Here is a 23,524-nt window from a genome sequence, read left to right on the forward strand (position 1 = left end):
GAGGAGGAGGTGGAGGAGGGGTGGGAGGAGGTATAGTAGGCCTTTGAGACCTGGACCGAGGTAGGCCCCGCAATTCTCTGCGTCGGCAGTATATGACCAGCCCCAGGGTCAGACTCGGTCCCAGCCTGCACCAAGTTAAGTGTAGTAGCGTTCTTATAAGTTTGGGATATGGCGGGTGAGGGGAATGTAAACAGATGCGCAAGAAGCGCATGATGCGCATGGAGCTGGCGCTCCGCTGCCAGGCGAGCTTTCGCCAATCCAAGCCCCTGTCTCTAGGCTACTCCCCAAACAGCACTTCTAAGAACCTTTTGTATAAGATCAAGTGTAGTAGCGTTCTTATAAGTTTAGGATATGCCGGGTGAGGGGAATGTAAACAGATGCGCAAGAAGCGCTGAAATAATATCCCTAAATGGTAAAAGTTTGCCAGTATATTTTGTGGATAACACAGCAGGGTGGCGACAAAGTTAACAACTTTGATGTGGAATCCATGAAAACAACCCAAATTTCTGCCTGACACACCTCGTTTGATAAAGGGACGATGTATGGAGGCAGCTATATGGACGACTTTTGGAGGTAGCAATGGAGACAACGTGTGGAGGCTGCTATGGAGACAATTTAATTTGGATAGTGCCTGTATGTGGCAGTCCCAAACATTTTTCAAACCAGAGGAGCAGGTAGGTGGCCCTCCAGTAAAATGGAATAGATTGAGTGCCTGTATGTGGCAGTCCCAAAAATGTTTCAAACCAGAGGAGCAGGTAGGTGGCCCTGCAGTAAAATGGAATAGATTGAGTGCCTGTATGTGGCAGTCCCAAAAATTTTTCAAACCAGAGGAGCAGGTAGGTGGCCCTCCAGAAAAATGGAATAGATTGAGTGCCTGTATGTGGCAGTCCCAAACATTTTTCAAACCAGAGGAGCAGGTAGGTGGCCCTCCAGTAAAATGGAATAGATTGAGTGCCTGTATGTGGCAGTCCCAAAAATGTTTCAAACCAGAGGAGCAGGTAGGTGGCCCTGCAGTAAAATGAAATAGATTGAGTGCCTGTATGTGGCAGTCCCAAACATTTTTCAAACCAGAGGAGCAGGTAGGTGGCCCTCCAGTAAAATGGAATAGATTGAGTGCCTGTATGTGGCAGTCCCAAACATTTTTCAAACCAGAGGAGCAGGTAGGTGGCCCTCCAGTAAAATGGAATAGATTGAGTGCCTGTATGTGGCAGTCCCAAAAATTTTTTAAAACAGAGGACCGGGTAGGTGGCCCTCCAGAAAAGTGGAATAGATTGAGTGCCTGTATGTGGCACTCACAAAAATTGTTTCAAACAGAGGACCGGGTAGGTGGCCCTCCAGAAAAATTAAATGCATGAAGTACTATAGCAAGAGCCAGTGGGCCCTGTCAAAAAATAGCCATTTTCCTCTGCTTTACTGTACAAAGAGGAGGAGAAGGAGGAAAATGAGGAGGAGGAGGAGTGGATCAATTATTCAGGTTGAGCTTCCTTCACCTGGTGGAGATTGGAAATTCTGAGAAATCCAGCCTTTATTCATTTTAATAAGCGTCAGCCTGTCAGCGCTGTCAGTCGACAGGCGTGTACGCTTATCGGTGATGATGCCACCAGCTGCACTGAAAACCCGCTCGGACAAGACGCTAGCGGCAGGGCAGGCAAGAACCTCCAAGGCGTACAGCGCCAGTTCGTGCCACATGTCCAGCTTTGAAACCCAGTAGTTGTAGGGAGCTGTGTGATCATTTAGGACGATGGTATGGTCAGCTACGTACTCCCTCACCATCTTTCTGTAAAGATCAGCCCTACTCTGCCGAGACTGGGGACAGGTGACAGTGTCTTGCTGGGGTGACATAAAGCTGGCAAAAGCCTTGTAAAGCGTACCCTTGCCAGTGCTGGACAAGCTGCCTGCTCGCCTACTCTCCCTCGCTACTTGTCCCGCAGAACTACGCACTCTGCCGCTAGCGCTGTCAGAAGGGAAATACTGTTTCAGCTTGTGCACCAGGGCCTGCTGGTATTCATGCATTCTCACACTCCTTTCCTCTGCAGGGATGAGAGTGGAAAGATTTTGCTTGTACCGTGGGTCCAGGAGAGTGAACACCCAGTAATCGGTGCTGGAATAAATTCTTTGAACGCGAGGGTCACGGGATAGGCAGCCTAGCATGAAATCTGCCATATGCGCCAGAGTACCAACGCGTAAGAATTCACTCCCCTCACTGGCCTGACTGTCCATTTCCTCCTCCTCCAACTCCTCCAACTCCTCTTCTTCTGCCCATACACGCTGAACAGTGAAGGACTCAACAATGGTCCCCTCTTGTGTCTCGCCAACATTCTCCTCCTCTCCCTCCTCATCCTCCTCCACCTCCACCTCCTCCGATATGCGCTGAGAAACAGACCTGAGGGTGCTTTGGCTATCAACAAGGGAATATTCTTCCCCTGTCTCTTGTGACGAGCGCAAAGCTTCCGACTTCATGCTGACCAGAGAGTTTTTCAACAGGCCAAGCAGCGGGATGGTGAGGCTGATGATGGCGGCATCGCCACTGACCATCTGTGTTGACTCCTCAAAGTTACTCAGCACCTGACAGATATCAGACATCCACGTCCACTCCTCATTGTAGACTTGAGGAAGCTGACTGACCTGACTACCAGTTCTGGTGGAAGTTGACATCTGGCAGTCTACAATGGCTCTGCGCTGCTGGTAAACTCTGGATAACATGGTCAGTGTTGAATTCCACCTCGTGGGCACGTCGCACAACAGTCGGTGAGCGGGCAGTTGGAGGCGGCGCTGCGCTGCCCTGAGAGTGGCAGCATCTGGGCTGGACTTCCTGAAATGCGCACAGATGCGGCGCACCTTCGTGAGCAAATCAGACAGATTGGGGTATGTCTTGAGGAAACGCTGAACTATCAGATTTAACACATGGGCCAGGCATGGCACATGTGTCAGTCTGCCGAGTTGCAGAGCCGCCACCAGGTTACGGCCGTTGTCACACACAACCATTCCCGGATTGAGGTTCAGCGGTGCCAGCCACAGATCAGTCTGCGCCGTGATGCCCTGTAATAGCTCTTGGGCGGTGTGCCTTTTGTCGCCTAGGCTCAGCAGTTTGAGCACCGCCTGCTGTCGCTTAGCGACGGCACTGCTGCTGTGCCTAGAGCTACCGACTGATGGCGCCGTGCCCACGGATGGTAGTTCGGAGGAGGAGGTGGAGGAGGGGTGGGAGGAGGAGGAGGCATAGTAGGCCTGAAACACCTGGACCGAGGTAGGCCCCGCAATCCTCGGCGTCGGCAGTATATGAGCAGCCCCAGGGTCAGACTCGGTCCCAGCCTCCACCAAGTTAACCCAATGTGCCGTCAGCGATATATAGTGGCCCTGCCCGGCAGCACTCGTCCACGTGTCCGTGGTCAGGTGGACCTTGTCAGAAACGGCGTTGGTCAGGGCACGGATGATGTTGTCTGACACGTGCTGGTGCAGGGCTGGGACGGCACATCGGGAAAAGTAGTGGCGGCTGGGGACCGAATACCGAGGGGCGGCCGCCGCCATGAGGTTGCGAAAGGCCTCGGTTTCTACTAGCCTATAGGGCAGCATCTCCAGGCTAAGCAATCTGGAGATGTACACATTAAGGGCTTGGGCGTGCGGGTGGGTTGCACTATATTTGCGTTTCCGCTCCAGCGTCTGGGGTATGGAGAGCTGAACACTGGTGGATGCTGTGGAGGATCGTGGAGGCGACGATGGGGTTTTTGTGGCAGGGTCCTGGGCAGGGGGCTGACTATCAGCTGACACAGGGGAAGGAGCAGTGGTGTGCACGGCCGGAGGTGAACGGGCTTGTTGCCACTGAGTGGGGTGTTTAGCATTCATATGCCTGCGCATACTGGTGGTAGTTAAGCTAGTAGTGGTGGAACCCCTGCTGAGCCTGGTTTGGCAAATGTTGCACACCACAGTCCGTCGGTCATCCGGTGTTTCCTTAAAGAACCTCCAGACTTCTGAAGATCTAGCCCTCGCCGCAAGAGCCCTCGCCACGGGAGCTTCACTAGTTGACACATTTGGCGCTGATGCACCAGCTCTGGCCCTGCCTCTCCGTCTGGCCCCACCACTGCCTCTTCCAACCTGTTCTGGTCGAGGACTCTCCTCCGTCTCAGAAGCACTGTGTTCACCCAGCCTCTCAACCCAGCTTGGGTCTGTCACCTCATCATCCTCCGATCCCTCAGTCTGCTCCCCCCTCGGACTTCCTGCCCTGACAACAACTTCCCCACTGTCTGACAACCGTGTCTCCTCATCGTCGGACACCTCTTTACACACTTCCACTACGTCAAGAAGGTCATCATCACCCACAGACTGTGACTGGTGGAAAACCTGGGCATCGGAAAATTGCTCAGCAGCAACCGGACAAGTGGTTTGTGACTGTGGGAAGGGTCCAGAAAACAGTTCCTCAGAGTATGCCGGTTCAAATGCCAAATTTTCCTGGGAGGGGGCAGACTGGGGGGGAGGAGGCTGAGGTGCAGGAGCTGGAGGAGTGGCGATTTCGGTGACATGGGTGGACTGCGTGGAAGACTGACTGGTGGTGGACAAATTGCTCGAAGCATTGTCAGCAATCCACGACATCACCTGTTCGCACTGTTCTGGCCTCAACAGTGCTCTACCACGAGTCCCAGTAACTTCAGACATGAACCTAGGGAGTGTAGCTCTGCGGCGTTCCCCTGCTCCCTCATCAGCAGGTGGTGTCTCACCCCGCCCAGGACCACGGCCTCTGACCCCTGCAGTAGTTGGACGCCCACGTCCCCGCCCTCGTCCTCTACCCCTAGCCCTCGGGTTAAACATTTTTAAAATGAGAGTTATAACTTTATTTTTTTTTTTACTTTTTTTTGTTTTTTTTTGTGTTTTTTGTTTTTTTTTGTGTTTTTTGTTTTTTTTTGAGTTTTTAAAACCAAACAATGCTATCCTATTGCTATGGCTATTTTCTAGCCAAGTATCAAAGCACACTACTATGCCAGATGAGATGACACTGAGTTAGTGCCTAATTGAAATCCAACCCCTACTAAATTTTCCCACTTCGGTCTTTGCTATGGATATGTGCGTCACTAAGCGCAGAACACAGCGGTCGCAAGTCTCACTACAAATTGCTCAGAATTGGCTAGTACATGCACTGCAGAAAGTACAGCCACCAGCAGATCAACCAGAAATCAAATATATAGAACGCTACTGTAGGCGTAAGTAAGCTGTTTGTATTCTCCTATGGCTATTTTCTAGCCAAGTATCAAAGCACACTACTATGCCAGATGAGATGACACTGAGTTAGTGCCTAATTGAAATCCAACCCCTACTAAATTTTCCCACTTCGGTCTTTGCTATGGATATGTGCGTCACTAAGCGCAGAACACAGCGGTCGCAAGTCTCACTACAAATTGCTCAGAATTGGCTAGTACATGCACTGCAGAAAGTACAGCCACCAGCAGATCAACCAGAAATCAAATATATAGAACGCTACTGTAGGCGTAAGTAAGCTGTTTGTATTCTCCTATGGCTATTTTCTAGCCAAGTATCAAAGCACACTACTATGCCAGATGAGATGACACTGAGTTAGTGCCTAATTGAAATCCAACCCCTACTAAATTTTCCCACTTCGGTCTTTGCTATGGATATGTGCGTCACTAAGCGCAGAACACAGCGGTCGCAAGTCTCACTACAAATTGCTCAGAATTGGCTAGTACATGCACTGCAGAAAGTACAGCCACCAGCAGATCAACCAGAAATCAAATATATAGAACGCTACTGTAGGCGTAAGTAAGCTGTTTGTATTCTCCTATGGCTATTTTCTAGCCAAGTATCAAAGCACACTACTATGCCAGATGAGATGACACTGAGTTAGTGCCTAATTGAAATCCAACCCCTACTAAATTTTCCCACTTCGGTCTTTGCTATGGATATGTGCGTCACTAAGCGCAGAACACAGCGGTCGCAAGTCTCACTACAAATTGCTCAGAATTGGCTAGTACATGCACTGCAGAAAGTACAGCCACCAGCAGATCAACCAGAAATCAAATATATAGAACGCTACTGTAGGCGTAAGTAAGCTGTTTGTATTCTCCTATGGCTATTTTCTAGCCAAGTATCAAAGCACACTACTATGCCAGATGAGATGACACTGAGTTAGTGCCTAATTGAAATCCAACCCCTACTAAATTTTCCCACTTCGGTCTTTGCTATGGATATGTGCGTCACTAAGCGCAGAACACAGCGGTCGCAAGTCTCACTACAAATTGCTCAGAATTGGCTAGTACATGCACTGCAGAAAGTACAGCCACCAGCAGATCAACCAGAAATCAAATATATAGAACGCTACTGTAGGCGTAAGTAAGCTGTTTGTATTCTCCTATGGCTATTTTCTAGCCAAGTATCAAAGCACACTACTATGCCAGATGAGATGACACTGAGTTAGTGCCTAATTGAAATCCAACCCCTACTAAATTTTCCCACTTCGGTCTTTGCTATGGATATGTGTGCCACTAAGAGCTAAACACAACGGTAGCAAGTCCCCCTGCTAATTCCTCACAAAATGGTACTAGATGCAAATTAAAATAAAAAAAGTAGAACGTTATTGTAGCCCTAAGAAGGGCTGTTGGGTTCTTTGAGAATCACTCCTGCCTAACAGTAAGCTAATAGAACACCCTAACGCTTTCCCTGACCAGCAGCAGCTCTCTCCCTAGCGGCATCCAGACACAGAATGATCCGAGCAGCGCGGGCAGCGGCTAGTCTATCCCAGGGTCACCTGATCTGGCCAGCCAACCACTGCTATCGACGTGTAAGGGTACCACGTCATGCTGGGTGGAGTGCAGAGTCTCCTGGCTTGTGATTGGCTCTGTTTCTGGCCGCCAAAAAGCAAAACGGCGGGAGCTGCCATTTTCTCGAGCGGGCGAAGTATTCGTCCGAGCAACGAGCAGTTTCGAGTACCCTAATGCTCGACCGAGCATCAAGCTCGGACGAGCATGTTCGCTCATCTCTAGTTACGATGTCTTTTCAATTGCACATGGTGTTACTATTATATCATACATGACTTAAGAGGGATATTGCTTCTGGAACCCTTAAGATATTGACTATTTCTTTTCAATAAAGCAACTGAATTCTGACCCTTGCTTTCTTCACATGGATTAGGATTTGTCTAATGTTGCACCTAATGGATTTGTGCTTTTAAAGCGAAGGGTTTTAGTGGGTGAGCTGGACTATGTACATATATTCATATTTTTGCTCCAATCAGTTTGTCTGAACAACCCACAATATTTCATCCTAACATAATGCAACAAGTCTGCATTTCTACTGCAAATCATTTCTTACCACAATAGCTTTTGAAACACAAAGCAGAAATGAAGCCACAGCAGTGTTTTCTCATATGAAAAATAGAGCAGGATGTAATGTAACTTGTAATGTTAAATTATTGGAGAAACTAATGAAACAGGAAACTATTCGTTCAGTAGGAACTAACAGCATTTCAAATATGATAAAAAAATGGTGCCCATGGGCTACACATAAAAAAAAAAATCCTACTACAATGTGTATTGCAATTAACTCATAGTGGAGGGAAATTTGATGCTGACCAACTGTTCATGTGAATTGATAAAATTAATTGAGAGATAATTCCTGATGCAGCTGATGTCACAACCTGGAAGTGCCCATCTGCATCAGGAATAGCTGAATATGATTTATAAAAACCTGAGTGTAGTTGCCCCCCCCCCCCCTTCACCACCATTTTGAAGGTATGTTTAGGTGTTTAGGATGAACTTGTTAAAAAACAAACCCAGTGACACTTCTCTGCTGACCTTTTGTTAATAAAAGCAGCACAAACAAAAATTTGAGCAGCACAAACCAGCACGTACGTAGTGCAATTGATTAGCACAGGTTCTGTTTGATTTGGGTAATTAGGTAAGGCTGGTTGACCTCTGCTGACGTCTGGAAACTTTTATTTATGACAGTGGCACAAATGAAAATTTCTGCTGCAAAAAAACAGCACAAATGTAGCACAATTTTGACACCAGATTTGTTTGATTTGAACAAGCTGTGGGGGCCAGCTTCACTCAGGTTTTCTAAGAAGGGATAACAGATATACCAGGCTGTGTATCAAGATAGGAAGAAACCAGCAGCATGATACCTACATACCTCCCAACATTTGTGAAAGGGGAAGAGGGGCAAAATGGCGGCACGCGTAGCGGCGATCCCCCTAAGCCACACCCCCAATCACTCCCTGGCCACGCCCCAAATTTTAGCCATATTATAATAATAAAAATCATCTCAATTAAAAAAAAAAAAAATTATCCTCATTGGGATTTGAACCCAGAACCTGCAGTGTGGGGGGCGATCCCCCTAAGCCACACCCCCAATCACTCCCTGGCCACGCCCCAAATTTTAGCCATATTATAATAATAAAAATCATCTCAATAAAAAAAAAAAAAAAAAAATTATCCTCACTGGGATTTGAACCCAGAACCTGCAGTGTCCATGTACAATACCGTCACAGCACCTCAGCCAACTGAGCTATAATCTCTAATTAACAAGGTGTAGAATTTTGGTAACTAAGAACTATGACTACTGTTACACTGTGACACAGATTTAATGCCTTGGTATATAGGGAGGGATCTTCTCAGAGATTATTGTAATTATTGAGACTATGATTATTATTATGGAGATGATTATTATTATTATTATTATTATTATTATTGAGATGATTATTATTATTTTTACTATTATTAATAATCATCTCCATAATAATAAAAATAATAAAATTTATAATAATAATAGTCTCAATAATTACAATAATAATCTCTGAGAAGATCCCTCTCTATATATCAGTGCATTAGTCTGTGTCAGTGTAACACTGGCAGACAACACTTCTTAGTTACCAGAAATCCTCAGCTCTGTATCACTGGGCTTATAGCTCAGTTAAGCTCCTGTCTACAGTGCAGAGGGTCCCAGGTTCAAGTCTCAGGCTGGGCATAACTTTATTTAATTTAATTAAATAAAGAGCTTGTGTCTGGGGAAGCCCTGGAGACCATATATGGACAGATGCTGATCTGAAGCTGATGACGTGGTCCCTGCTCTCTCTGCTAACCCGACACTTCTCTGAAAAGGATTCCCTCCCGATGTCTGTAGAAGCCATTCTGTACTATCAGTTCTGGCTTTCAAAGTATTTACTATGCGGACACAGCGCCGGGACACAGCGGGACCTGGGGAGAAAATCCGTGACAATCTCATAGCTGCCCGTGACGCGGGGCAGAGGTAAGAAAAACTGGACTTTCCCTGCAAAATCGGGACGGTTGGGAGCTATGTACCTATATTGGTGGAATTGTTGTCAAAGGCTCTCTCTTCCGCTGTGCCAAAACTATTTTTTGTCAGTAACTTTACAGATACACTTAAATGTTTTCTGTGCTGATATAGCCAATTTATGCTCAGTTCCCAGCTGGGTTGTGGGTTTCCGTTAAACACTTTCCATTTTAAGAGTGTGTAGCATAAATTGGTTGCTGCTGTGCACCTTTTTTTTTTTTTTTTGGAAGCAGCCACCCAACACCAGCTAATGGGTGCCAGCAGCTACATCCTGTAATTTCGTCGGCGCACTGAAGAGTGACTACTACGGTGCTCCGTAGTCGCAGCGGTCACGTGGTGTGTCTTGAGCGTAAAAACCACTAAAAAATAAAAATAGACCTGAAAGACGCATTCCATACAATTTATCCAAAACACAGGAGATTACTCCAATTTCATTGGAAGGGCGACCTATACCACTTGAATGTCATGGTGTTTGGCCTTTTGAATGCTCCATGCATGTTCACTCGAGTACTAAGACCGATTATAGCACACATAAGGTGTCAGAGCACACTTAAGGTCTCTGGACGATATACTGCTTTTCCATTTAGATACAGTCCTGTTGACAATTCAGGAATATAACTGTCAGAAAAGATGGGTTTCCATTTAAATGTACTGAAATCTGTCCCCAATTCAACCAGGTCTCTGATTTTCTAGGGGTTTTTGCATTCATACAAGTATGTGCCCGGAGAAAAATGGATAGAGATTCAGGGGCTAGTCTTGCAATGGAGCCTTGAACAGAATATCATGCCTTCACATCACTATATCCACTATATCCAGGTAGCGATGAGGCACTACAGGATTATAGAGAGAAAAATAAATCCTGTAAAAAGCAGATAAAGGCCGCAAAAATAGAGACTGAGAGAAATATTGCCAGGGAGAGCAAAAATAATCCCAAATTATTTTTCAAGTATATAAATGATAAGAAACTAAAAACAGAGAGTGTGGGTCCCCTTAGAAATAACATGGGGGTCATGGTGGAAGGAGATGAGGAAAGGGCCAATCTACTGAATGTCGCCTTCTCAACTGTCTTTACCCAGGAAAATCCCCTGGTGGAAGACACAATGAGGAATAATGTTAATTCTTTTTATAATGTCAACAGTTTAACCCAGGAAGAGGTACGGCGCCGCCTCGCAACCACTAAGATAGATAAATCACCTGGGCCAGATGGCATACACCCCCGGGTTCTGCATGAATTATGTACGGTGATAGACAAACCGTTATTTTTAATATTTGAAGATTCACTGAGGACTGGTTATGTTCCACAGGACTGGCGCATAGCAAATGTGGTACCAATATACAAAAAAGGATCAAATAGCGATCCTGGAAACTACAGACCCGTGAGTCTAACTGCTGTGGTGGGGAAAATATTTGAGGGGTTTATTAGAGATGCTATCCTGGAGTATCTCACTGTGCACAACCTTATAACCCAGCGTCAGCATGGGTTTATGAGAGATCGCTCCTGTCAGACTAATCTGATTGGTTTTTACGAGGAGGTAAGTTCAAGACTGGATCTGGGGGACGCTGTGGATGTTGTATATCTGGACTTTTCAAAGGCATTTGACACCGTGTCACATAAAAGGTTGGTATATAAAATGAGACTGCTGGGAATAGGAGAAAATCTTTGTATTTGGGTAAGTAATTGGCTTAGTGATAGAAAACAGAGGGTGGTCATTAATGGCACATTCTCAGATTGGGTTGATGTTACCAGTGGAGTGCCACAGGGGTCAGTATTGGGGCCACTTCTTTTTAATATTTTTATTAATGACCTTGTAGTGGGTTTACACAGTCAAGTTTCAATATTTGCAGATGATACTAAGCTGTGTAAAGTAATAAATACTGAGGTCGATAGTTTAGCATTACAGAGGGATTTGTGGAAGCTTGAGGGATGGGCAGAGAAATGGTTGATGAGGTTTAATGTAGATAAATGTAAAGTTATGCACTTGGGCCATGGAAACAAAAAGTATAATTATGTTCTAAACGGTCAATTACTTAGTAAAACTGAAGCTGAAAAGGACTTGGGGGTATTGGTGGATGGTAAACTTAATTTTAGTGACCAGAGCCAGGCGGCTGCTGCTAAAGCAAATAAAATAATGGGATGTATCAAGAGAGGAATAGATTCTCATGATAAAGACATAGTTTTGCCCTTATACAAATCCCTGGTCAGACCACACATGGAATATTGTGTACAGTTTTGGGCACCAGTGTATAAAAAGGATATAGTAGAGCTGGAACGGGTGCAGAGGAGAGCAACCAGGATTATTAGGGGAATGGGGGAACTAGAATACACTGACAGATTAAAAAATTTGGGATTATTCAGTTTAGAAAAAAGACGACTGAGGGGAGACCTCATTAGAATGTACAAATACCTGAACGCACAGTACAAGGATCTCTCCAAAGATCTTTTTATACCTCGGCCTGTGACCAGGACAAGGGGGCATCCTCTACGCCTAGAGGAGAGGCGATTTTACCATCAACATAGACAAAGGTTCTTTACTGTAAGAGCAGTGAGACTGTGGAACTCTCTGCCGCAGGAGGTTGTTATGGCGGATTCTATGTACATGTTCAAGAGAGGCCTGGATACCTTTCTGGAGAGAAAAAATATCACGGGTTACGGGGATAAAGCATTTATTTAATTCTTAAAGGTTGGACTTGGTGGACTTGCGTCTCCTTCCAGCCTTATATACTATGATACTATGATACTATGATACTATATATAGACATGCAACTAGAGTGCTCATGAGCTGAAAGCTGCTGTCAGGATTTGGGATGCATGAATCCACTGGACCACCACGGGAGGTGGTACTAGCCGACACCTGGGACCGGATTCTAAGTGGCACCTGGTCTTCACCAGAGCCTGCCGCAATGCGGGTTGGACTTGCTGCGGTACCACCAGGTGATTCCACAGGTGCGACTAGCCCGCAGTGGCATCCGAGGTCGAGGTACCTTAGCAGGAGACAGTCTCAGGGTAAGCTCCAGGCACAAGGTCAAGGCAGGTGGCAGAGATACAATCCGGAGTCAGCAATGGGAGGTCCAGGCAGATGGGAATGGGAACACACGCACACGGGACACAGGACACAGGAACTCAGGAGCAGGAATACACAGGAGCAGGAACGCAGGATACACAGGAACACACAGGAACGTTAGAGCCACAAAAACGCAGGAGACACAGGAGACACAGGAACGCAGGAGACACAAGAACACAGGATAATCGCTAGGGAGATTTTTCTAAGACTGTGAGGCACAAAGATCCAGCTGGGGGCACAGGAAGGGGCTGGAAATTTAAGCAATATGGCTGGCCCTTTAAATTTCTTGAAGCTACCACGTGCGCCGTGCTGCTGGAGTCATCGCTGGATTGTGGTGAGGTGAGTGGAGCGCCGAGGACCCAGAGCAGCGGATACGGGGCATGGTGTGCCTGCGACCCGGGAGATGAGTCGCAGGAGCACCCGTGACAGCTGCACTACTAGTAAACGTATGGCAAGCATATGGTAGCCTGTGTCTCATTTTAAAAAAATAAAATAAAATGTATTCACTGACAGATGAAATGGGTCCACACAAACCTTCAGGACAGTGTGTATATAGTTCTGTTAGATTTAGACATAAAATATAAGGTTAGGCCCTTAAAGGGAACCTGTCACCAGGAGACCCATTTTTAGCACTCCCCCAGTCCCCACAGAGCATAGTACATACACTGCCAAAGTGTTTTTGTATTAAAAATAGGTTTTAAAGAAAAAAAGATATGTTATATTGTACCTTTCATTAGCATTGGCTGTGTGACTAGGCAGTTGCCAAAAAGGAGGGACTGGAAAGGAGCAGTCCCCCCCCACCCTTGGGGAACAGCTACTACATGTGACCTTTTCAAATATATGAAAACACCCATCACTTGGCTTTGCAACGCCCCCTGCTCCTCTACAGCCAATCCCGAGTGTGGGGAGTTATTCATATATTTGAAAAGGTCACATGTTCCCCAAGGGTGGGGGGGAACTGCTCCTTTCCAGACCCTTCTTTTTGGCAACTGCCTAGTCACACAGCAGATGCTAATGAAAGGTACAATATAACATATCTTTTTTTCTGTAAAACCTATTTTTAATACAAAAACACTTTGGCAGTGTATGTACTATTCTCTGTGGGGACTGGGGGAGTGCTAAAAATGGGTCTCCTGGTGACAAGTTCCCTTTAAGCCTTCTGGGGAAAAATTCTAAGGTAAGAGCATGCACATGCTCTCATGACGCACCACGTGACCACTGCGGTTGCAGAACTTTTCAGTGCACTGGCGGTGCAATGCCGGTGGCATCCATTAGCTGTGGCTGGGTGGCTAACCTAGAATAAATGCAGTTTGCGGCTCATAGATTCCATCAAACTGAGTTGTTGCAGATTGGCTTTAATGTAAGTGATCAGACCCTCAAAATTTTAATGAAAAGTGATCAAAAGTTGTACAGTTGTCCAAACTGTTTCAGTGATATCATCATCTCATGTTGCAAAAAATTACACCATGCCCAGTCCCATTCGCTAAAGTATGAAAACGTTTTGTCTGTAAAAATATGGCAACACAACCTTTTTTTTACTCAAAGGGGGTCCATCGGACAACTCGACGCGCAGGATTTAACATCTCAAATTGTGTCACAAGACACGAACTCACAAGCACCGGAAAGAAGAAGGAGAACTCCGGCGGACGTCAGCGGGGAAGCAACGGATGCAGGAACTCGGGCGCACAAGCTACGTGAATCTCGCCGGACTTCATCTTCGTCGGACCGTCTGGATCGGCGAGCGCGACAGGACTGGGTAAGTAAATTTGCCCCATTATATTTATGACCCCTTTTGTGCTTTTATACAGTTCCTTCCCATGTAACAGAGATCATATGGTCTTATATGATCTTAGCTTCAATTGTGCAGAAAATACTAAAACACTACATACTGGAGTATGTGACATGAAATAGTATTATAAGTGACAGCCAGCATGGGGTTACTTAGCATAGAAGTTGTCAGACTAACCTGATCTGCTTTTATGAAGAGATGAGCAGATGCCTGGATGGAGGAGCAGCTGTGGATATTGTGTTCTTGGAGACTGTCCTTATAGACGCCTGATGGGTAAAATAACGGCCCAGATTTATTAACCCCTTCTCGCTGCGGCGGATATATCTATTAAGGGTGTATGAAGAGGGCTCACGGGCTTTCACCCGCTGTTGGTGCTTGCACCGATCGCGGGTGTTAACCTCTTCTTTAAAATGTGGCTTACTACTGCATATTGCAGCAAAGACTTACCGATAACACCCTCGATCGGAGCCAGCATGAGTGCCGCCATCTTTATCATGATCGTCGCTCCCCTTGACGTCATCAGGGAGCGGCTATCAGACAACCTCGAGTCTTCGGAAAAACCTGAAGCTGTCTCATAACCCATTGATTACAATGCGCGATTTACACATTTTAATGAATGTGGTAGAATATATACTGCCAAACTGTAGTATGGAAGTATACCTAGGGATAAAGTACCCTAGGGGTTCTGAAAAATAGTGAAAGTAAAAATAAAAAAAAGTTAAAAAATAAAATTATAATAAAAAAAATAAAAATTCAGATCACCCCCCCCTTTCCCTAGAACTGATATAAATATAAATAAACAGTAAAAAAAACGTATTAGGTATCACCGCGTTCGCAAATGACTGATCTATCAAAATATGATAACTTTTTTTACTGCATTTAATCCCGTAATGAAAAATAGTGGTCAAAGTCAAAAATGGCACTTTTTTGCCATTCTGAAAATTTTTTAAAAGTGATCAAAAGGTCATAGAGTGCAAAAAATGGTAGCATTGAAAACGTCATCAAAAGTTGCACAAAATAATACCACACAAAGCTCCGTACACCAAAGTATGAAAAAGTTTTTAGCGCCAGAAGATGGTGAAATAAAAAAAACATTTACAGGAGGTTTTCATTTTTGTAAATGTATGAAAACATTATAAAACCTATACAAATTTGGTATCCCCGTGATCGCACTGACCCAAAGAATAAGGTAGACATGTCATTTGGGGCACACAGTGAAAGCCGTAAAATCCAAGCCCACAAAAAAACATCGCAAAAGCTTTTTTTTTCACCTTTTTCACTGCATTTGTAATTTTTATCCTGCTTCCCAATACATGGCAAGGAAAATGTAATACAATCACTATGAAGCACAGATTGTTACGCAGAAAACAAACCATCACAGAGCTCTTTAAGTATAAAAATAATTTTAATAAAAGTTATAGATCTTTGAAGGTGGGGAGTGAAAAATGGAAATCAAAAAACAAAAAAGGGCCAGGTCGTTAAGGGGTGAAAAACGCAAAACTCCTTAGACATCTGACCAGCAAAAAAGCACCAAAAAAATTTAAAAAACACTAAGATCATAAAGCCAAAACAAAGGTACAGGCGGTCCCTGAGTAATGTACAAGACAGGTTCTTAAGTTTTGTTCTTAAGTTGAATTTCTATGTAAGTCGGAACTGTATATTGTATATTTGTAAGTCCAGAATTTTTTTTTGCCCCAGTGACAATTGGATTTTCTAAATTTTTTTCTGTAATGGGAACAAGAGTTATCAATAAATCTTCATTACAGACACCTTGCAGCTGATCATTGAAGTCTGTGGGGTAATATTAAAAGGATCCATAGAGCTTCACTAGAAGTCACAGTGGGCAGAGAGGTCCATCTGTAACTAGGGGTCATCTGTAAGTCGGGTGTCCTTAAGTAGGTAACCGCTCGTACATGTGCCCCCATGAGTGATAAAATATGTAGAAAGTTTACATTTCCTAATGATCTGTTACAGAAAATTACGCATTTTAGCCTATAAATGCACCAACGCCAAGGTAATGGCTGCTGGTGGCCCTTTATTCTACATTTTACCATGCCCAGTGCCAAACACCAACACTTTACACAATGATTGATCATTTGCAAAAATAAGGTGTAAAACCTGCATAAATAAAAACTGAAATTTCTGTAAAATGAAAGATCACTGGGAAACATCTGGTAAAGTGCTGTACACAACTCCTGTGGATAAGTTGGGAGGTCGTAAAAGTCCATTAAAGAGAACCTGTCATGCAAATTAACCCACCCAAAATAATTGCTTCATTAAAAACTATGTATACAAAGTATTTCCTTATCCCTAAGGCTGTGATCACACGGTAGGTCCTTGGTCAGTTCTTGGTGCATTTTTCAACATACTAAAAATGAATGTGCGCCCCCTGCGGATATGTTGTGGATCTGCGGCACAAGTAACAGACTGCAGTAATAGGTAACACATCACCAGAGACTATAATAAATGACACCACACATTAATGGAGACACAAACACATTGCACAGATTCCAAAACTATTTATTAAAATCATTTTTTTTGGTTTGAATTTGAACCATCCAGCGTAATATAAAGGATTTACTGCAGTAAGAGGTGTGAACCAGAGGAATGGCGAAAATAACCCCCATTCAGGGGGAAAAAATTCCTTCCTGACCCCATGAACTGGCGATCGGCTACTCCCTGGTTCACTGCAGTGATAGCACCGGATGGGACCTGTCACACTTATATCTTACTTATCGTATTTTCCGGACTATAAGGCACACATAAAAGCCTTGGATTTCCTTGGAAATCCAAAGTGCGCCTTATAGTCAGGTGCGCCCTATAGGAGGACAGCGGACATAGGTCCCCGCTACCGGAGACAGCAGATCTCCAGCGGGAACCGCAGACCATGCGCCACGAACAACTTCTGCCGCATGGTCTGCAGTTCCCGCTGGAGATCTGCTGTCTCCGGTAGCGGGGACCTATGTAAGTATGGTCCGCTGCCCTCCTCCACCTCCCCCTCACCTTCCCCGCTCACCTTCCCCCATTTTATGCCTGTTTTTTCTCTATCTATATGATTCTTATCCTATACTAGGCTTATCTAACATACATTTTCAATCCTGTATATAATATATCAATTTAGATTATACTTAAACATTTTTAAAGTATTATTATATCTAACTTATCTTCTTACATCTAACTTATCTTCTATCAGTCAGAAATAACTAAACTATTACCTTATTTCTGTTATTCTCTTTAATATATTTCTCTAGTTTCTTACTTCTATTATTTTATTACATACTATCATATGTTATACCTGTTTTTTCTCTATCTATATAGATAAGCTTATCTGACATGCATATTCTATACTTTATATACTAAATCATTTTCAACTATACTTTTGTTAAAAACCTTTTTTTTAGATTCTTTTACACTATTTTCTAATATATATATATATATGTATATAAAATGCAAAGTCCAAAGCAGCACAAGCCAGTAATTAGTAGTTGGTGCAACAGCCGATGATCCCTTGGCATGGGTCCTTGATATGCGTAGTGAAGAGGCAGCACTCAATGAATTGTAGAAAAGTGGTGAACTTTTATTCCATCACGCAGCGACGTTTCGGTGCTAAAACCGCACCTTTCTCAAGCTTGAGAAAGGTGCGGTTTTAGCACCGAAACGTCGCTGCGTGATGGAATAAAAGTTCACCACTTTTCTACAATTCATTGAGTGCTGCCTCTTCACTACGTATATATATATATATATATATATATATATATCATTCCCATCTTACTGTTATCTATCTTATATCGTTTATATAGACTGATTTTTTTTGCTATCAATAATATTACCATCATTGTATTTTCCTATTAGTAAAAAGGTTTTTCAGGAACAAGTTACATATAAAAGAACATAACCTTTATATAAACACTTATGCTAAGGCTACATGCACACGATGTATGCCGGCTGTATCATAGTACAGCGGGCATACATCAGCGCCAGGGGAAAGGAGGAGGGGGAGAGTGCTGCTCACCCTCGCCGCTCTCCATAGGAGAGGCGCACAACGCTGTATTCCGTAGAAAGATAGGACGTGTCCTATCTTTCTACGGGCTACGGAATGGTACGGTGCTGCACATGTGCTGAACCGTACCGCTCCTGTACAGCGCAGTGAGGCCATTGCGATGTATGGGGGACGTATATACTCAGTATAAACGTCGGCCATATATACTTCCCCCATACATTCGTGTGAATGTAGCCTATCCGAATCTCATTTTTACCAGTCCCTTGTAAGGATATGTTAGGAGGTTTCCCAGTGTATGGTTACAACAGAGAGCATACATAGGGTACATACATACAGTGGGTAACGTTGTCGGTTCTTTCCCCTCTGAAAGCAGGAGTTGAGTGAACATCAGCAGCAGCCAGGGATATATTGATGATGATGTTTATGGGGGTCTCCTGAATGACATAACTGGGAGGCCACCACAGTGTATGCTCAGCGGAGGTCTGGGTTGGATGCCATACAGTGACATCTGTCCCCTAAAGCCTCCTATGACCTACAATGAGCATATGCTGCCCTCTCCAGCAGGTAGCAGGATGTTATAGTGCAGGCTGCTAAACTTTTTAAGCCTGCTTTCCTGCTGGACACATGTATGCTTAGCAGATGGAAGAAAGAAGGATTCCTCTATCTACCACTATAAGTCTATGCACATGTTCAGCATATTAGCTGGGGCTTTTTGGCGTATACGCTGAAAGTGCAAAAACAAGATGGGGGTTTGAGAATTGTGGTAAAATGAGTGAGGTATAAAATCAGGATATGAGTGTTTAGGGTACAGTGACTGTGCTATGTGGTGAGGATATTAGGGTTAGAGTGTAATGCATATGGCATATGCGTATGTGAAGGTTAGGGTTCAGTGCGATAGAGGGTCAGGATATGAAGGTCAGGTATTTGTATCTGGGAATAGATTTATTCTATCCTGGAAATCCCCTTTATATAAAATCTATATATCTATATTGTAAGGATTGTAAACCAAGCACGCTGACATACTTGTGTGTGCCCCTCTGGCAGGATCCACTCTTCTTTAAACTTCCTATGTCCTTGTTTTTAAGAAAAAAATGGCTTAAAAAATTATGCATATTAGCCTGAAGGGCTCTAGGCTGCATTGATACCTATGAAGCTCAGAGCTCCTCCGACTCATTTGTATTATTTTATATGCCTTTGTTTTTAAACCAGGGCATAAGAAGTTAATAAAAAAGCATATGCTGGCAGAGGGGACACACACCAGTATGTCAGTGTGCTTGGTTTACAGTCCTTGATCCTGGTGGTAGATGTCCTTTAAGTCTCTCTTTCCTTCCATGATAATGATATTGATGATCTGCTCTTGTTGATAAGCAGGAACTCCCATACACTTGAGTAGGAACTTAGCTGTAGTTCCTGTCATTGACCACTACACGGGGAATGATTATTACCATTAACAACATTATTGTTATTCAGCTGACTTTAATCAGGAGTTAGCTGATGGTGAGGGACCTAAAAGCATGACCCCATGGATCTGAAACACCTTTAATAACCTTTACTTTTATACTCTACTGTCTATGTCTTATCATTAGCTTATACCTTCCTCCTACTACATACAGGATTTCTATAGAAGAAGTAGCCCTGGTTATCATGACTGATTATCATAACTAGATAACCAGATGTGGTAACTAGTGATAGTTATTATGTGCATTAACACATAACACAGTTAAATTAACACCTCATGTCCTGTTAACCAGCGCTAAATCTGTATTATCCGTATTTTATAACTCATTCCTACATTAAACCTAAACTTATCTATTATTAATATTATTAATAAATTTCATACTTATGCTTAAGGGTACATTCACACAGCGGTATGCCCGCCGTGCGGGCATACCGCCGTGTGCTGGAGAGGAGGCAGCCCCTCCTCCCTCCATAGAGAATAGCGGCGCACGGCCGCACACACGCCAAAAGATAGAGCATGCTCTATCTTTTTGCAGTGTGCGGGCCGGATCTGCGCCGCGCCGCTATTGCCGTCTATGGGGACATACATGCGGCCGCAAATTAGCGGCCGCATGTACGTCCCCGCAGACGGCCATGTGAATGTGCCCTAAGGAGTTTTCAGGGATCAAAAATGCTTAAATAAATAAATAAATGCTTTAATATGCATATATTCTATACACATCACTCGTCCAGTGCAGGTAAGGCCTAGATTAGGCGATAAATCCCATGCTAGAGTAGCCATAAATTGTGAGTATTTTTTAATCCAAGAAAAAACCCTTAGCATTATATTGACCCAAAAATATTTTAAAGCATTAAATATCCACACATTTTTTAAATTGTTTATATATTTTTAGCACTTTTTATGACTTATAACTACCTATACTTCACTATACTTACCTTACTTACCTAAACACCCTATCAATGAAGGAGGCAGCCCTGGCCCTTAATCTGCGGAAGATCCGTCTTACAGGAATGCAGGACCAGGCGAAGCAAGGTGTATCCTCCATGTCTTCAGCAGGCACCTCTGCAGTCTCTTCTGCAGGCTCTTCTGCTGTCCCTTTGGCAGGCACCTCTGCAGTCTCTTCTGCAGGCTCTCCTGCTGTCTCTTCGGCAGGCACCTCTGCAGTCTCTTCTGCAGTCTCTTCTACAGGCTCTTCTGCTGTGTCTGATGATCTCTCATCTTCTGTCCACCAGGATGTGTCCAACGATGACTGTAAAAGAAATGTAGTCACATGAAAAACTGAATGATCTGCTGATCCCCCCGTGTGTACAGATCCTGGATGCTGAACAGCGAGAAGAGGTTTGTGCTCTGGACTACTCAGGTTTGGTACATTACAAGAATAAGCCATGGCCATGGATATTCAGCTCTAAGCTGTGTTGTACAGGGAGACTATTACACAGCTTCTTTACCCAGGTAAGTTATCTGAGGGTGCTCTCTACATAACTTTACAATACTTAATATTGTCTTGTACCAAACGTGTTATAATTTTCTCTTTTAAATCTCAATATAAAAACGTATCATCTGGTGATATCACTTACATCGTACTCGTCCAGGATGCTCAGACCTTCCTCCACGTTCATGTAGATCGGCTGAAATAAATCAGGTGATGGTTATTTTTTGTGACATTTAGTATTATTATCACCAATGTCATTGTCATCCAGTGGATGTATAGAGAAATGGGGAGCACCTCCTGCTGTATACAGGTTCTCTGGAGCCATGAGCTCATGTGCTGCTGTGATGGACTCCCTGTTATCTGTCAGGATTTGTATGTGATCAGTGAGAAACAAATGGAGTTAGAAGATTGGGGGCATTTATCAAACGCCAGCGCTTGTGTGCCGAAGTATGATAAAGTCCTCACCCCTCCGGATACATTAGGAGGCTTGGGCTTCCTGATGTATTCGGCAGGGTGCCTGTGCCGGCATACAATCTTACCCCCGGCCCTGTCTGTGTAGAATTACACCACTGACTGTGGACTTTCACTTCTGGAAGTTTGCCACTAGAGATTGCACAGACGGGGGGCGCTCCTGTCCTCCCATTACACCTCCCATTACACCTCCTTTCACACCCACTAGAAAGGGGGAAATAATTGCATTCCTGGGGGTTCGCTGGTGATTGCGATTATTTCAGTGCTTGTATGTCAGGTAACTGGTGTACAAACACTGATAAATCTCCACCATCTATAGAATTATAGACTGAGGTGTATGTGTGAGGTCTGTGTCTTCTAAGTCTCTTACCTCATTCTCAGAGTCTTCTTCCAGATGTGTGTCCTTAGAGAAGGAAAGAGATAAAACAGCACATTACATACAATAGTACAATGCTGTCACATATTTGGGCAGTGAAGTCCTGTAGTATGATGGTCCGGTATCACTTACATAGCTCTCTGTGATCTGGAGGCCAATGGGTCTTGCCTATAAAAGAGATACAAGTTTTATATTATTAGTGTCCCTTCCTTTATCATGTGAATGTGGCTCTCAGCTTTGTCATTGTGATCTCCATCATTAAACAGCATGTTTAATACACTGATATATTTATAATATCACTTACATATTCTTCAGTCATCTTCACAATGTCATCTATGACGTCTTGAGGAATAGGCTGCAAAAGAACTAGTTATGTTTAATTTTGTTTATTGTTATTATTATGTTTATTAAGTTTTAATAACAAAAATAGGCACAAGTAGAGGTAATCTGATGCCAGCTCATCAGTGACGCAGCATTATAAGCTGTCCACCCGCTACAGCAGCAGTTGCAGGCTGTAGCGGGTGGGGCACTGTCGACCTGGCTTCCTGATTTAGCCAGGTCAAATCTTCGAGCTACAAAAAAAAAAAAAAAAACTGTTGCAAAAAATTACCAGAGATGCATATGATGTCAATGTCTTCTCAAGATTTTCAGTGTTGCTTCCATCCTAGACTGTAGGGGCGCTGTCGGTCCATCTTTTACATAGTTATCAACCCCAGAGCTTTATATTAGAATTAGTTCATACTAGGCAAGGAGGTTTTAACTTTTTTATTCTCTCTCTGCTGTCTCTGTGTTCTACCAAGAAAATAAAAGGTTACTGCCCACTTGACTAGTATGCATTATTTCACATAAAAACCTGTGGGGCGCAAAATTCAACATCAAATTGAAGTGTGTATTTTAGGGTCTGTGCACCCTAAAATACAATCAAATCCACTACAATAATTAACATAGATATTGTAAAATAAAGACCCCATTACTGACATCATCCATGGAGGAGGACAACAGTGATGATGCATCATTGACACTGTTGTCCTCTGGCAGGTCCTCGATGTCATCTTCCATGAGGCTGGATAACAGTGATGATATATCGTAGACACTGTTGTCCTCTTCCAGGTCTTCCATCTCTTCTTGTTTGGCGGCTGGATCCTGTACAGAGGTAACGTTTATAACGATATTTGAGTGATATGAGCTCTGAATGGGATTACATACATTCATCTATTGGTATAACAATCTGTAGCTGTTCCACCATTCTAACCTATGGGTGTGCTGCTGACATACTCCTGTCACTGCCCCTTGTACACAAAGTAACCTGTAGATTAGTGAAAGCTGTAGTGAAATATTAGGCGAATACTATTTATAATCAAGAATTCACATTCTTCATGAATCTGGCATTCCAGCCATTGCTCTGGCAGAGTGCACCAACTTTTTTTTAGTGCACCATTAAAGGGGTTATCCGGGTTTAAAAATCTTTTTATGGCCGTGCTGGGGAGGGCTAGTTAAACATAATAAACATGGACTTACCTCCTCCAGCGCCGCTGATGACCCGCGCCGCGGTCACTTCGATCTGTGCCCCTGTAAACAAACAGGGGAACGGAAGCCGCGCACAGGGAGCTTCCGGTCCGCGTTGTGGACGGCTCCTCCCATCCG

The 23,524-nt window shown here is 44.0% G+C and overlaps 1 protein-coding gene across 1 annotated transcript; it reads right to left on the minus strand.

The window, feature by feature from the left end:
* Positions 1-18,812: 18,812 nt before the first annotated feature.
* LOC140070187 (uncharacterized) lies at positions 18,813-23,134 on the minus strand. Its single transcript, XM_072116532.1, has 7 exons — positions 22,859-23,134; positions 22,185-22,235; positions 22,013-22,048; positions 21,875-21,907; positions 21,179-21,229; positions 20,608-20,850; positions 18,813-18,866 (listed from the first exon to the last, which is right to left on the minus strand). Exons 1-7 carry the CDS (start codon positions 23,090-23,092, stop codon positions 18,813-18,815), a joined length of 702 nt encoding a protein of 233 aa, XP_071972633.1. The 5' UTR covers positions 23,093-23,134.
* Positions 23,135-23,524: the final 390 nt, after the last annotated feature.

This window comes from Engystomops pustulosus, chromosome 7 (genome assembly GCF_040894005.1).
Source record: "Engystomops pustulosus chromosome 7, aEngPut4.maternal, whole genome shotgun sequence".
NCBI lineage: Eukaryota > Metazoa > Chordata > Amphibia > Anura > Leptodactylidae > Engystomops > Engystomops pustulosus.

Coding starts and splice junctions, on each gene's coding strand:
- LOC140070187 (XM_072116532.1), bottom strand. CDS start 23,092: ATGAATGTATGTAATCCCATTCAGAGCTCATATCACTCAAATATCGTT. Junction 22,049..22,184: donor TGAAGATGACTGAAGAATAT/GTAAGTGATATT, acceptor TCTCTTTTATAG/GCAAGACCCATTGGCCTCCA. Junction 21,908..22,012: donor TCCAGATCACAGAGAGCTAT/GTAAGTGATACC, acceptor TCCTTCTCTAAG/GACACACATCTGGAAGAAGA.